The sequence below is a fragment of the Scyliorhinus torazame genome, chromosome 4, assembly GCF_047496885.1.
Source record: "Scyliorhinus torazame isolate Kashiwa2021f chromosome 4, sScyTor2.1, whole genome shotgun sequence".
NCBI classification, from domain to species: Eukaryota; Metazoa; Chordata; class Chondrichthyes; order Carcharhiniformes; family Scyliorhinidae; genus Scyliorhinus; species Scyliorhinus torazame.
The window spans coordinates 327371767-327388648 of record NC_092710.1 but is presented as its reverse complement, the minus strand read 5'-3'; the positions used below and the strand labels follow the sequence as shown (position 1 = coordinate 327388648).

At 52.5% G+C, this 16882-nt stretch overlaps 1 protein-coding gene across 1 annotated transcript in view; it reads left to right on the top strand.

Moving 5' to 3' along the window:
• Window positions 1-16882, top strand: part of LOC140411502 (heme-binding protein 2-like) — a 43596-nt gene that overhangs the window by 12017 nt on the left and 14697 nt on the right. Inside the window, exon 2 of the mRNA XM_072500587.1 lies at window positions 10019-10148. Coding sequence (XP_072356688.1) covers window positions 10019-10148 — 130 coding nt within the window. The remainder of the gene's footprint in view (window positions 1-10018; window positions 10149-16882) is intronic.

Genomic DNA, 16882 nt, shown 5'->3' with positions numbered 1-16882 from the left:
ACAGCAATACATTCACCACATCAGGTGCTGGCACTCCTCATGATAATAATAACCTTTTATTGTCACAAGTCGGCTTACATTAACAGTGCAATGAAATTACTGTGAAACGCCCCTAGTCGCCACATTCCAGTGCCTGTTCGGGTAGAGGGAGAATTCAGAACATCCAAATGACCTAACAGCATGGGCGGGATTCTCCGCTGGCGGGATGCTCCGTTTTGCCGGTGCCCGGGGGTTTCCTGACGGCGTGGGGCTGCCCCACAATGGGAAACCCCATTGGCCGGCCGGCGTAACGGAGAAGCCCGACAGTGGGTCGATGCAGAAATATGGCGCGGCGGGGCCGAGAATCCAGACCCATGTCTTTCGGGGCTTGTGGGAGGAAACCGGAGCACCCGGAGGAAACCCATGCAGACACAGGGAGAACGTGCAGACTCCCCATATACAGTGACCCAAGCCGGGAATCGAACCTAGGACCATGGCACTGTGAAGCAACAGTGCTAACCACTGTACTACCATGCTGCCCCATAGTGCACTCATCGGACGTGCAATCCCACTGCAGGGGAAGCAGGGGAATAGCAGAGCTCACCCCAAACAAAGGACACATGTACCGTGGCCTTTGGCACCCTCCCTGGCACACTGACCCTCTCAGGGCAGAGGCCTCACCAGTGACAGTATCGGCTAGCCCACTCTGCAGGACCAGCAGCGTCTCCAACCCCTGCCTGTCCACCGCGCCCCTGCTCCCATCCATCCTGCCCCTGGACAGATTGTCACAACCTGTCTGTCACACCCAGGACCCACATCACACTGCAGCTACACTCCCAGCAGACACACTTCCCTGCCTCACTTCCATCTGTAGGACCTGCCCACACACGCGCCTCTGACATGGGGGTGATTGGTGGCACACCGTTACCCTCTCCCCTGCACAACCAGGTGCCACCCTGCTGTCAGGATAAGATACAGCTCACCCAACGAGGACCCTGACCGTAAACCCCACTGAGATAGGACAGGGCTGCAGAGCCTATTGCTGACATGTGTTGTGGCAGCCACCGGTACCCCTGTGGACCGGGATGGGTGGTGAGGATAGAAGCTCCCCGGAGCCACTCACTGCTGGGGACAGGAGTGCAGTGTGAAAGGCAACATATCGGGGGGGAACGGCTGGGGGTAGGGGTAGGATTGTGGGGGGGCATTTTGAAGGGTGGTCAATCCACCTAACCTGCACGTCTTTGGACTGTGGGAGGAAACTGGAGCACCCGGAGGAAACCTTCAGAGAATGAATTTCGACCAGGAATGCTTGCTATCTACCTGGCCGCAGCGGCCATTACAGATGCACAGAGGCTGGAGGCTCAGGGCCTGCTCGGGGAGGACCCTGCACAAGAGGTGCCTGCCCTAGAAGAGCAGGTACCAGCTGCTGAAGCTCAAGTGTAGGCCGTCCAACAGGCCGAGGGGGAGGTGCGAAGGAGGTGTCGAATCAGGGCAGCTGTATACCGTCAGTGCCTATCCTTCGAGGAAATGCCGGACCGCCTCTGCCGCCAAAGAATTTGGCTAACCAAGGAGGCCGTGCGTCACCTGTGCTAGATGGGTAAGCTGGCCTGCAAGGCAGCCTCACACGTCTAGCTCTGTTCCCTGCCATCTCTAAGGGTGACCCCAGGTGGAACATTCAGTTGATTCAGCCCTACCCCATGCCATCCTCCAACACCCACACCACCAACCCCCCACACTCCCCACCCGGCACACCCTCTACACCCAGCCCGGCCCATCCCACACACCCTTCAGACAGAGGGGTGAGGCAGGTTGTAATGTTGGTGAAAAGGTGTTTAGTAGTGACTATAGACATTATTGTGCCCTGGCAACTCACCTCTAACCTTAGCTGCACCCTGGCCAAATTAACTGGTGTCTTACTTTTTTGAATTACATGGCCTACCGCTCCTATGAAGTGTGACCCAGACAGCACCTCAGACGTGGAGGCAGCCTACTGTGTATCTTGCCCTCTGACTGGTGAGATCCGGAGCCTCCACCGTCACCTGGCACTGCCAGGTCTGCAGGCCCGCACTCTTCTCATCCAGGATCTCGCTGCCCTCAAACATGCATCACAGAGAACAAAGAACAATACACCACAGTAACAGGGCCTTCGGCCCTCCAAGTCTGTACCACCCTCGACCAAAACCCTCAGCACTCCCTAGTGCTGTGTCCCTCTATACCCATCCGACTCATGGATTTTTCGAGATGCCTCTTGAACATCGTTGTCCCATGTCCCTCTGCGTTTCAGCCATGTCCCTCTAAGATTTGCCCAGGTAGTCAGCGCCCGGCCAATGCTCTCGACGCCCTCAGCCATGATGCTTTGTGATTGGACCAAGCTCTGGAATACCGCAGCAATGTCCATGTGTGCCCGGTACATCTTGTCACATTTATGGGCTGTCTTTTCCTAAGGGACAATAAAGGACAGAGTGAGATGCATGGAGGCGTGTTACAGAGGGTGGAGGGGGTGGGGGCTGTTCTGTAGCTGGCGTTTTGTGTGTGCAAGGCTCCTGGCACCTGGCCAAAGAGGGCAAGGCAGATGTTGGGCGTTTGGTGCAGGGTGGGACGTGAGGGAGATGCGGGCAGGTGAGTATTGATTGTGCTCAATGGGAGTGGGGGTGTGGTGCAGGGAGTGAAGGGCAGGAGTGATGCCAGGGAAACAGAGGTGGTGACTCACCCGAGCTGCCCTAAGGAGCTCACTCATTTTCTTGCGGCACTGCATGCCCGTGCCCCTGGTGAGGGTCACAGCGCTAACCACCTCGGCCATCTCTGCCCAGGCCCGGTTGATAACTGCAGGCGGTAGCCTCCTGCACAACCTGGGGAAGAGGGTGTCCCGCCTATCTTCCACCGCATCCAACATTCCATCAAGCTCCGTGTCCGTGAAGTATGGTGCTACTCTTCATGGATCCATCTTCTTGGTTGGAATGAGAGTGGGGGGAGTGGAGCGCTGATAAGCAGCTCCAGCTTGTCAAGCTCTCCTGCGCCAATTCCGGACTCAGTGAATCAGAAGCGGGCGGGAATGAGAATTGATTCAGATTCACGTGGGCAGAGTGCTGACACATTAGCATGTCCTGACTCACTTTCTAAATAGTGCACCCAATGGGATGGTAAATCGGACGCAATTCAGTCCCAGCGTCAACATTAGTCTCCCAAACGGAGAATTTCACACCTGATCTAAAACAGGATGTACATTCCTTGGAGATGATGCGGTGAAGATTCACTGGATTGATTCCTGGGTTACAGAGTTGTCCAATGCTGAAAGGAATCATATTGTTGCGTACTCTCTGGAATTTAGGAGAATGAGAGTGATCTCATTGAATCATACACGCTGACAAGGTAGGAAGGTTGTTTCCCCTGGCTGGGGCATCGAGAAAAGGGCAGCACAGATTCAGGAGAAAGGAGAAAGATTCAATAGGACTGAGATGGGGAGAAATTTCTTGACTCAAAGGGTTATGAAATGAAATGAAAATCGCTTATTGTCACAAGTAGGCTTCAAATGAAGTTACTGTGAAAAGCCCCTAGTCGCTACATTCTGGCGCCTGTTTTGGGAGGCTGGTACGGGAATTGAACCGTTCTGCTGGCCTGCCTTGGTCTGCTTTCAAAGCCAGCGATTTAGCCCTGTGCTAAACAGCTAAATCTTTGGAATTCTCTAACCCATTATGGAAGCTTCATGATTGAGTATATTGAAGGCTAAGATAGCTAGGATGTAGGATTCTTGGTTCATCGCAGGCGTAGTATAATGGAGGATACTGTGGTGATCTCTGTATGTGAAGTCCTGTGAAGGGTTAAGCCTGTGATGTCATTGGCAGGAAGTGACATACACTCGTGATCTGAGAGTAGAACAGAAAGCAGCATGAAAAGAAGCTTGTGTAGGGGAATGTTGTCAAAACTGTAAATGTGTTACAATAGAGTTTGAATGTCTGCAGCCAGCAGTCTTTGGGAATTATGGAAACTTCTCCAACCCAACAACACAATAGAACATAGAAAATACAGCACAGAACAGGCCCTTCGGCCCACGATGTTGTGCCGAACCTTTGTCCTAGATTAATCATAGATTATCATTGAATTTACAGTGCAGAAGGAGGCCATTCGGCCCATTGAGTCTGCACCGGCTCCTGGAAAGAGCACCCTACCCAAACTCAACACCTCCACCCAACACCAAGGGCAATTTTGGACATTAAGGGCAATTTATCATTGGCCAATTCACCTAACCTGCACATCTTTGGACTGTGGGAGGAAACCGGAGCACCCGGAGGAAACCCACGCAGACACGGGGAGGACGTGCAGACTCCGCACAGACAGTGACCCAAGCCGGAATCGAACCTGGGACCCTGGAGCTGTGAAGCATTGTGCTATCCACAATGCTACCGTGCTGCCCTTAAGAACAAATAAATCTACACTATATCATTTTACCGTAATCCATGTACCTATCCAATAGCTGCTTGAAGGTCCCTAATGTTTCCGACTCAACTACTTCCACAGGCAGTGCATTCCATGCCCCCACTACTCTCTGGGTAAAGAACCTACCTCTGATATCCCTCCTATATCTTCCACCTTTCACCTTAAATTTATGTCCCCTTGTAATGGTTTGTTCCACCCGGGGAAAAAGTCTCTGACTGTCTACTCTATCTATTCCCCTGATCATCTTATAAACCTCTATCAAGTCGCCCCTCATCCTTCTCCGTTCTAATGAGAAAAGGCCCAGCACCCTCAACCTTTCCTCGTAAGACCTACTCTCCATTCCAGGCAACATCCTGGTAAATCTCTTTGCACCTTTTCCAAAGCTTCCACGTCCTTCCTAAAATGAGGCGACCAGAACTGTACACAGTACTCCAAAAGTGGCCTTACCAAAGTTTTGTACAGCTGCATCATCACCTCACGGCTCTTAAATTCAATCCCTCTGTTAATGAACGCGAGCACACCATAGGCCTTCTTCACAGCTCTATCCACTTGAGTGGCAACTTTCAAAGATGTATGAACATAGACCCCAAGATCTCTCTGCTCCTCCACATTGCCAAGAACTCTACCGTTAACCCTGTATTCCGCATTCATATTTGTCCTTCCAAAATGGACAACCTCACACTTTTCAGGGTTAAACTCCATCTGCCACTTCTCAGCCCAGCTCTGCATCCTATCTATGTCTCTTTGCAGCCGACAACAGCCCTCCTCACTATCCACAACTCCACCAATCTTCGTATCGTCTGCAAATTTACTGACCCACCCTTCAACTCCCTCATCCAAGTCATTAATGAAAATCACAAACAGCAGAGGACCCAGAACTGATCCCTGCGGCACGCCACTGGTAACTGGGATCCAGGCTGAATATTTACCATCCACCACCACTCTCTGACTTCTATCCGTTAGCCAGTTCGTTATCCAACTGGCCAAATTTCCCACTATCCCATGCCTCCTTACTTTCTGCATAAGCTTACCATGGGGAACCTTATCAAATGCCTTACTAAAATCCATGTACACTACATCCACTGCTTTACCTTCATCCACATGCTTGGTCGCCTCCTCAAAGAATTCAATAAGACTTGTAAGGCAAGACCTACCCCTCACAAATCCGTGCTGACTATCCCTAATCAAGCAGTGTCTTTCCAGATGCTCAGAAATCCTATCCTTCAGTACCCTTTCCATTACTTTGCCTACCACCTAAGTAAGACTAACTGGTCTGTAATTCCCAGGGTTATCCCTAGTCCCTTTTTTGAACAGGGGCACGGCATTCGCCACTCTCCAATCCCCTGGTACCACCCCTGTTGACAGTGAGGACGAAAAGATCATTGCCAACGGCTCTGCAATTTCATCTCTTGCTTCCCATAGAATCCTTGGATATATGCCGTCAGGCCCGGGGGACTTGTCTATCCTCAAGTTTTTCAAAATGCCCAACACATCTTCCTTCCTAACAAGTATTTCCTCGAGCTTACCAATCTGTTTCACACTGTCCTCTCCAACAATATCGCCCCTCTCATTTGTAAATACAGAAGAAAAGTACTCGTTCAAGACCTCTCCTATCTCTTCAGACTCAATACACAATCTCCCGCTACTGTCCTTGATCGGACCTACCCTCGCTCTAGTCATTCTCATATTTCTCACATATGTGTAAAAGGCCTTGGGGCTTTCCTTGATCCTACCCGCCAAAGATTGTTCATGCCCTCTCTTAGCTCTCCTAATCCCTTTCTTCAGTTCCCTCCTGACTATCTTGTATCCCTCCAATGCCCTGTCTGAACCTTGTTTCCTCAGCCTTACATAAGTCTCCTTTTTCCTCTTAACAAGACATTCAACCTCTCTTGTCAACCATGGTTCCCTCACTCGACCATCTCTTCCCTGCCTGACAGGGACATACATATCAAGGACACGTAGCACCTGTTCCTTGAACAAGTTCCACATTTCACTTGTGTCCTTCCCTGCCAGCCTATGTTCCCAACTTATGCACTTCAATTCTTGTCTGACAACATCGTATTTACCCTTCCCCCAATTGTAAACCTTGCCCTGTTGCACGTACCTATCCCTCTCCATTACTAAAGTGAAAGTCACAGAATTGTGGTCACTATCTCCAAAATGCTCCCCCACTAACAAATCTATCACTTGCCCTGGTTCATTACCCAGTACTAAATCCAATATTGCCCCTCCTCTGGTCGGACAATCTACATACTGTGTTAGAAAAGCTTCCTGGACACACTGCACAAACACCACCCCATCCAAACTATTTGATCTAAAGAGTTTCCACTCAATATTTGGGAAGTTAAAGTCGCCCATGACTACTACCCTATGACTTCTGCACCTTTCCAAAATCTGTTTCCCAATCTGTTCCTCCACATCTCTGTTACTATTGGGGGGCCTATAGAAAACTCCTAACAAGGTGACTGCTCCTTTCCTATTTCTGACTTCAACCCATACTACCTCAATAGGGTGATACTCCTCGAACTGCCTTTCTGCAGCTGTTATACTATCTCTAATTAATAATGCCACCCCCCCCACCTCTTTTACCACCCTCCCTAATCTTATTGAAACATCTATAACCAGGGACCTCCAACAACCATTTCTGCCCCTCTTCTATCCAAGTTTCCGTGATGGCCACCACATCGTAGACCCAAGTACCGATCCATGCCTTAAGTTCACCCACCTTATTCCTGATGCTTCTTGCGTTGAGGTATACACACTTCAACCCATCTCCGTGCCTGCAAGTACTCTCCTTTGTCAGTGTTCCCTTCCCCACTGCCTCACTACATGCTTTGGCGTCCTTAATATCGGCTACCTTAGTTGCTGGACTACAAATCCGGTTCCCATTCCCCTGCCAAATTAGTTTAAAACCTCCCGAAGAGTACTAGAAAACCTCCCTCCCAGGATATTGGTGCCCCTCTGGTTCAGATGCAACCCGTCCTGCTTGTACAGGTCCCACCTTCCCCAGAATGCGCTCCAATTATCCAAATACCTGAAGCCCTCCCTCCTACACCATTCCTGCAGCCACGTGTTCAGCTGCACTCTCTCCCTATTCCAAACCAGAGATGACAACTCTGTCTGTCCTGGCTTTTAACTTCCAGCCTAACTCCCTAAACTTGTTTATTACCTCCACACCCCTTTTCCTACCTATGTCGTTGGTACCAATGTGCACCACGACTTCTGGCTGCTCCCCCTCCCCCTTAAGGATCCTGAAGACACGATCCGAGACATCCCTGGCCCTGGCACCCGGGAGGCAACATACCTTCCGGGAGCCTCGCTCGCGACCACAGAATCTCCTATCTATTCCCCTAACCATTGAATCTCCTACAACTATTGCTTTTCTATTCTCCCCCCTTCCCTTCTGAGCCCCAGAGCCAGACTCAGTGCCAGAGACCTGGCCACTAGGGCCTTCCCCTGGTAGGTCATCCCCCCCAACAGCATCCAAAACGGTACACTTGTTTTGAAGGGGAACGGCCACGAGGGATCCCTGCACTGTCTGCCTGTTTGTTTTTTTCCCCCTGACTGTAACCCAGCTATTCTTGTCCTGTACCTTGGGTGTGGTTACCTCCTTGTAACTCTTCTCAATCACCCCCTCTGCCTCCCGGATGATCCGAAGTTCATCCAGCTTCAGCTCCAGTTCCCTAACACGGTCTTTGAGGAGCTGAAGTTCGGTGCACTTCCCGCAGGTATAGTCAGCGGGGACACCGGTGGTATCCCTCACCACCCACATCCTACAGGAGGAGCATGCAACTGGCCTAGCCTCCATCCCTTCTTACCTGACAAGAATATAGCTGCCCTGTGGACTAACTAGATCTCCGCCCTCCGACTCTGCTCCCAGTCAGCTACACTTTCTGTAAACTCCTGGCTCTCTTCGCACTCTTTGCGGAAATGTCGGAAACAAAATGAAAGGAGCACCTTACTCCCTCCTCACCTAACTCCCTCGGTCACCAAACTCTTACTATAGCACTCAAATGCACCAAATTCAGCACTCCCTCGGTCACCAAACTCTTACTATAGCACTCAAAAAGCACCAAATTCAGCACTCAGTGCAAACAAAGTCTGCACTGTAGGGGATCACTTTTATACTGTGAATCTAGCCTCTGAAAACTGGCCTAATCCAATTAACTAATTAACAAGCTCCAGCTGCAAGTGCCTACAAGTAGAAGCCTGTTTAAAGCTTATTGAAAATTCACCTTCTTCTAAACCAAACAGCAACTTTTAAGTTAATTAACTAAATAAAAGAAAGACTAAACTTTAGGTAAAAATGAAGCCTTATACTCCCTCGGTCACCAAACTCTCACTATAGCACTCAAAAAGCACCAAATTCAGCACTCAGTGCAAACAATGTAACATGTGGGGATTGCGTGGGGCAAGTAGAGTTGAGGTTAAAGGTGAGGCATGAGGTGTGGCGGGAGCCCGGCAAACCACGCACATATGTTTTGGGCGTGCCCGGCACTGGAAGGGTATTGGAAGGGAGTGACGGGAGTGATTTCGCGGGTGGTGAAGGCCCGGGTCAAACCAGGCTGGGGGTTAGCTCTATTTGGAGTTGCGGAAGAGCCGGGAGTGCAGGAGGCGAAAGAGGCCGACGTTGTGGCCTTTGCGTCCCTAGTAGCCCGGCGCAGGATCCTACTCATGTGGAAGGAGGCGAAACCCCCCGGACTGGAGGCCTGGGTAAATGATATGGCGGGGTTCATTAAACTGGAGCAGATAAAGTTTGCCCTGAGAGGATCGGCTCAAGGGTTCACCAGGCGGTGGCAGCCATTTCTCGACTACCTAGGGGAACGTTAGAGGGAAGACAGATGACCAGCAGCAGCAACCCAGGGGGAAGGGGGGGGCAGGGGGGAGGGTTTAGTTTAGTTTAGGTCAAAGATAAAGGGGTTTTGTTACTTGTGTATTATTAAAAATTTCTGTATTGTTATTGTTGCGTTTGCTTTGTAAGAGGAAAAATTGTTGTTTGGGAAAAAAATTTCAATAAAACATATTTTTTTTAAAAAAAGGTGAGGCATGATGTCGTTGATTAGTGGAGCAGGCTTGAGGACCTACTCCAGCTCCTATTTCTTATGGTCCAATGACATTTTCTAATTTTGGCTTGAGGACCTACTCCAGCTCCTATTTCTTATGGTCCAATGACATTTTTTTATTTTCATTCTGGATTAGTGCCTGGTTACGAGGACCAATTTCTAACCCATTGAAACTTCTCTGCTTAAATAATGTGGTAAAACTCCCAAAGGGAAACACAATTACTGGACATGATTAAGTGTAGATGGCCTTCAATAACATTCCCGATATTTGTTTTAATTGAAAACCCATGGGGAAGGAGTGAGGCCCATTGTGCAGGACATCTCTAACATTGAGAGTGCATGGAAAATAAGGAAAATAAATCTGGAAGTGGTGATGCCAAGATTTTCATCTAAAACTCCAAACTCTTTCACAAGGTCAGTCCATCCAGGACATGAATACTGCTCCCACACCTGGGAACCGAGGACAGTCCTCTCAACACTGAGGTGTTTTGGTGCTCATTCAGTTGTGTCATATGCTGATAGATTTTATTTTCTTGTTTCAGAATTATGAGGAGATGGAATATAGATTTCGCCAATGGATTCAAACTGAGGTTCATGCAGTGAATTTTAAAAGTGCGATGGAGATCGGCCTGGGGAAACTTTTCAATTATTCACGTTGTGGTAATGTTGCAGGTATGTCAGATGTTCCTTCAAAGTAACAACAGAATATAAAACAACCATTCACTCTTTCACGTTTGAAACTTTCTGTACTGACTGACACACTGACAAAAGAATTCCACCATTGTCAATCCCAGAGCGTTCCTCGTTCACATGTGACTAGTGGGTTGAAGGGCCATTTGGGCTACTTTATTTTTATTTATTTTTAAAATAAGTTTAGAATACCCAATTCATTTTTCCAATTAAGGGGCAATTTAGTATGGCCAATCCATCTATCCTGCGCACCTTTTGGGTTGTGGGGCCGAAACCCATGCAAACACAGGGAGAATGTGCAAACTCCACACGGACAGTGACCCGGGGCCGGGATCAAACCTGGGACTTCAGTGCCATGAGGCAGCTGTGCCAACCACTGTGCCACTTCTGTACTGGGCTACTTCTTTATTACCTGCAGACTTTTTCCTTCCAGAATCTGGGAAAGTTACCCACATGTGCTGCGAGTGAGATTCCGAAGTCATGCTCTGACTCCAGCTGTGGCTGTTGAATTTTCCGAGTATAATAAAGGATCTTTGTCAGGCATGAATCCCACTATTGGAGTCGACATGAACCCTTGTGGAAGCTGATAAACTGCGTCTCTCTCAGCTTACTGGATGCTGCGGGAATGCTGGCTCCTGACTGAGACTCAGTGGCAGGAAATTCTGTCTTGTTAAAGAGAAATTGGCTGGGATTCTCCGATTGCCGACGCTGAAATCGCGTTCGGCGATTGGCCGGAGAATCTGGTTTTACGCCGAAATCGGAGGGCAGCGACCTTTTTCGGATGCTCCGTCCCCTCAAAAATGGCATACTGGAGGAGTACACCACATGCCGTTGGGATGGCCATAGGCCGAAACCTGAAGCTCTCCCCCGATGCTCAGCCCCCGATGGGTCGACTTGCCGACGGCGTCGGTCGCATGTCCTCTCAGTTTTCGGAGACCTCGCTTGGCGGTTGTGGACTGTGTGCAGTGCCGACACAATCGCGGGGGGGGGGGGGGAGCCATTCCGCTAGCAGGGGGGGGGGTTTCGGGGGGGACATTATCTGGCAGGCCAGGTTCGCGCGCTGCCGGGCCATGTTGTAAGGCGCTGCCGCTGCAGGCAGCCTCCGAGCGGCTCATCCGTGTCCCGGTCATGTGTGCCCTGTGCAGCACCTTAAACTGTATGAGGCTGAGCCTCGCGCACGAAGAGGAAGAGTTCACCCTCCCGAGGGCATCTGCCCACGTCCCCTCTTCGATCTCCTCTCCCAACTCCTCCTCCCACTTACCCTTCACCTCCACCACCGAGGCCTCCTCCTCCTCCTGCATCACCTGGTAAGTTTCCGAGATCTCCCCCCCCCCCCCCCCCCCCCCCCCCCCCCTCCCCTCGAGAGCATCCTGTACTGTGCGTGGCAGCAGCTGCGGGAATTCCATCACTTGCTGCCTGGCAAACGCCCTCACCTGTAAGTACCTGAAGGTGTTCCCCGGGGGGGAGCCCGTACTTCTCCTCCAACTCACCCAGGCTCGCGAACTTCCCATCCACAAACAGGTCCCCCAACCTTCTTATCCCTGCCCTGCACCACCCCGAAAACCCTCCATCTATTCTCCCTGGGACAAACCGGTGGTTCCCCCGTATCGGGGTCCACACCGAGGCCCCAACTTCCCCCCTGTGCAACCTCCACTGCCCCCAGATTTTGAGGGCAGCCGCCACTACCGGGCTGGTGGTATGCCTCCTTGGAGAGAGCGGCAGCGGCGCCGTTGCCAGCGCCCCCAGATTCGTACCCCCACAGGATGCCGTCTCCAGCCCCCACCCCCTCCATCACCCTCTTGCGCACCATCGTCGCATTGGCGGCCCAGTAGTACCCACAGAGGTTGGGCAGCGCCAGCCCCCACCTATCTCTACTCCGCTCCAAGAACACCCTTCTCACCCTCGGAGTCCCTCGCGCCCACACAAACCCCATTATGCTCCTGTTGACCCGCCTAAAAAAGGCCTTCGGGATAAACACGGGGAGGCACTGGAACAGGAACAAAAACCTTGGGAGCACCGTCATTTTGACTGACTGCACCCTACCCGCCAAGGACAGCGGCAACGCGTCCCACCTCTTGAACTCCTCCTCCATTTGCTCCACCAGCCTTGTGAAATTAAGCCTATGTAGGGGCCCCAGCTCCTGGCCACCTGGACCCCCAAATACCTGAAGCTCCTCTCTGCCCTTTTTAGTGGGAGCTCGCTGTAGCGCACAAAGACTCCATGAGACGAATAGAGTGAAGTCGATGAGGCTTTATTAAGCGTGTCTGTTCCCCAGCAGCCCGATAGTAAACTGGCCTGCGGGGGAAGGCACCGGCTTCTTATACTTCGCCTTCAGGGCGGAGCTTGAGGTCAACGGCCAACCAGGACCCGGGATCTGTCAGCCAATGACATTAGAGCTTCCAGTCCCACATGACCCCCAATACATACTACCACACTCGCCAATCCCCCTCTCCTGGTCCCCTGGCTGAAACACAAACAACTCGCTCTTCCTCATGTTGAGCTTGTACGCTGAGAAATCCCCGAACTCCCTGAGGATCCTCATTACCTCTGGCATTCCCCCCACCGGGTCCGCCACATATAACAGCAAGTCGTCCGCATAGAGCGACACCTTATGCTCCTCCCCACCCCTCACAAACCCCCTCCAGTTCCTCGACTCCCTCAGTGCCATAGCCAGGGGTTCAATCGCCAGCGCGAAGAGCAGGGGGGACAGGGGACACCCCTGCCTCGTCCCTCGGTGCAACCAAAAGTACTCAGACCTCCTGCTGTTCGTGGCCACACTCGCCATCGGGACCTCGTACAACAGCCTAACCCACCTGACAAACCCCTCCCCAAACCCAAACCTCTTCAGCACCTCCCACAAGTACCCCCACTCTACTCTATCGAAGGCTTTCTCAGCGTCCATCGCCGCCACTATCTCCACCTCCCCCTCCCTCGCCGGCATCATAATAACGTTCAGGAGCCTCCGCACATTCGCGTTCAACTGCCTCCCCTTCACGAACCCTGTCTGGCCTTCGTGGATGACCTGCGGCACACAATCCTCAATCCTCGTGGCTAAGACCTTCGCCAGTACCTTGGCATTTAGGTTTAGCAACGAAATCGGCCTGTAAGACCCTTACTGCAGGTCCTCCTAGCTACTTTACTCCCGCTTCAGGATCAAGGAGATCAGTGCCCGGGACATTGTCGAGGGCAAAACCCCGCCTCCTCCCTTGCATCATTAAAGGTCCTAACTAGCAACGGGCCCAACAGGTCCATATATTTTTTGTAGAATTCGACCGGGAAACCATCCGGCCCCGGTGCCTTCCCCACCTGCATGCTCCCTATCCCTTTAGTCAGCTCCTCCAGCCCATTTGGGGCCCCCAATCCCACCACCAGTCCACCTTCGGAAACCTCAATTGGTCCAGATAGCGGCCCATCCCTCCCTCCTCCAGTGGGGGCTCGGACCGATACAATTCCTCATAAAAGTCCCTGAAGACCCCATTGATGCCAACCTCACTCCACACCACACTCCCTCTCCTGTTCTTAACTCCCCCGATCTCCCTAGCTGCGTCCCGCTTCCGAAGCTGATGCACCAGCATCCGACTTGCCTTTTCCCCATACTCATAAATCGCCCCCTGGTCCTTCCTCCACTGCACCTCCGCCTTCCTGGTGGTCACCAGGTTGAATTCGGCCTGGAGGCTACGCCTCTTCCTCAACAGTCCTTCCTCAGGCACCTCCGCATACCTCCTGTCCACCCTCACCATCTCCCCCACCACCCTCTCCCTCTCCCCCCGCTCCCTCCGCTCCTTGTGGGCCCTAATGGAGATCAGCTCTCCCCTAACCACCACCTTCAGTGCCTCCCATACCATCCCCACTCGGACTTCCCCGTTATCGTTGGCCTCCAGGTACCTCTCTATGCTTCCTCGGACCCGCTCGCTCACCTCCTCGTCCGCCAACAGCCCCACTTCCAAACGCCACAACGGGCGCTGGTCCCTCTCCTCCCCCAGCTCTAAGTCCACCCAATGCGGGGCGTGATCCGAAATGGCTATCGCCGAGTACTCGGTATCCTCTACTCTCTCTATCAGCGCCCTGCTCAAAATGAAAAGGTCGATCCGAGAGTAAGCCTTATGGACATGTGAGAAGAATGAAAATTCCCTAGCCCCCGGCCTTGCAAATCTCCAAGGGTCCACCCCTCCCATCTGGTCCATAAACCCCCTCAGCACCTTAGCCACCACCGGCTTCCTACCCGTCCTAGACCTGGGGCGATCCAGTGCCGGATCCAACACTGTGTTAAAGTCTCCCCCCATTATCAGGCCCCCCACTTCCATATCTGGGATCCGGCCCAACATACGCCACATAAAACCCGCATCGTCCCAGTTCGGGGCATACACATTGACCAGTACCACCCTCTCTCCCTGCAGCTTACCACTAACCATTACGTACCTACCGCCATTGTCTGCCACAATGCTCGATGCCTCGAACGACACCTTCATTCCCACCAAGATCGCCACCCCTCGATTTTTGGCATCCAGCCCCGAATGAAACACCTGACCTTCCCACCCTTCCTCAATCTTACGTGGTCTGCCACCTTCAGGTGTGTCTCCTGGAGCATGACCACATCCGCGTTCAGCCCCTTCAGGTGCGCGAACACGCGGGCCCGCTGGACCGGCCCGTTCAGTCCCCTTACATTCCAGGTTATCAGCCGGATCAGGGGTCTACCCGCCCCCCTCCCGCACCGACTAGCCATAACTCCTCCTCGGCCAGCCACGCGCCCGCACCTCATGCCCAGCCCGTTCCCCACGGCTGCAGACCCCCGTCTCGACCCCCCACTCGCTCCAGCTCCCCCTTGACCATAGCAGCAGCAACTCGATTCGCCCCCACCCACCCCCATCCCCCCCGGCTAGGACCCCTCCTAGCTACTTTACTCCCCCCATTGCACTTCCGCAAGTCAGCTGACTCCGGCTGACCCCGGCCTCTCCCGCCTCTCCTTCAACTCCTCCCATTGTGTGACACACCCTCCTCTTCCATTCCCCATCCGCAGGCTCTCCACCTCCCCCTTCCATCCCAAGCGCGGGAAACAACCATCGCTTCCCCGCCCCCTCCAGTCTTCAGCGCGGGAAAAAGCCCGCGCTTACCACCTGCCCGGCCCCGCCACCTCTGACGCAGCTCCTTTTACAGGCCCAGTCCCCTCACCCCCGACTCGGGCCTCCCTCTCCCCTGTGGGGCCCCATCTCACCGCAAGCCATCCACACCTGTTCCATTTGCTTACCCCCCTCCAAGAGCCCCCCCCGACCAACCCAACCAGAACAGTGCCCAACCCGCCCTAACCACCCTCACCAAACCAGAAAGAAAAAAACAAGAGCAAAGAACCCCCCCCCCTCAAAAAGTAACATATCAACCGCAATCCCCAAACTCCCATCCCGATTCTCAATCTGTGTCCAACGTCTCGGCCTGAACAAAGGCCCACGTCTCCTCCGGAGACTCAAAATAATGGTGCCGGTCCTTGTAGGTGACCCACAGTCGCGCCAGCTGCAACATGCCAAACTTCACCCCCTTCCTGTGCAGCACCGCCTTTGCTCAATTGTACCCGGCCCTCCTCTTCGCCACCTCCACACTCCAGTCCTGGTATATTCGAACCTCCGCGTTCTCCCACCTGCTGCTCCTCTCCTTCTTGGCCCAATTGAGCATACACTCCCGATCAGCGAACCGATGAAACCGCACCAGCACCGCCCGCGGAGGCTCGTTAGCCTTGGACCTCCTCGCCAGCACTCGTCCTCGCCAGTACTGGGCTAATGGTAAGATTCTTGGCAGTGTGGATGAGCAGAGAGATCTCGGTGTCCATGTACATAGATCCCTCAAAGTTGTCACCCAGGTTGAGAGGGTTGTTAAGAAGGCGTACGGTGTGCTAGCTTTTATTGGTAGAGGGATTGAGTTTAGGAGCCATGAGGTCATGTTGCAGCTGTACAAAACACTGGTGTGGCCGCATTTGGAGTATTGCGTGCAATTCTGGTCGCCGCATTTTCAGAAGGATGTGGAAGCATTGGAAAGGGTGCAGAGGAGATTTACCAGAATGTTGCCTGGTATGGAGGGAAAATCTTATGAGGAAAGGCTGAGGGACTTGAGGCTGTTTTCGTTAGAGAGAAGAATGTTAAGAGGTGACTTAATTGTTTAATTGAGGCATACAAGATGATCAGAGGATTGGATAGGGTGGACAGTGAGAGCCTTTTTCCTCGGATGGTGATGTCTAGCACGAGGGGACATAGCTTTAAATTGAGGGGAGATAGATATAAGACAGATGTCAGAGGTAGGTTCTTTACTCAGAGAGTAGTAAGGGCGTGGAATGCCCTGCCTGCAACAGTAGTGGACTCACCAACACTAAGGACATTCAAATGGTCATTGGATAGACATATGGACAATAAGGGAATAGTGTAGATGGGCTTTAGAGTGGTTTCACAGGTCGGCTAAACATTGAGGGCCGAAGGGCCTGTACTGCGCTGTAATGTTCTATGTTCTATGGGCCCCTTCCAGCTCCAGGGGCCCCCGAAGGACCCCGCTCCCATCAGCGAGTTCAACATGGTGATTAACATAGAATTTACAGTGCAGAAGGAGGCCATTCGGCCCATCGAGACTGCACCGGCTCTTGGAAAGAGCACCCTTCCCAAGGTCAACACCTCCACCCGATCCCCATAACCCAGTAACCCCACCACATAGGCTCCCACATCCGGCCCCTCCAGCCCCTC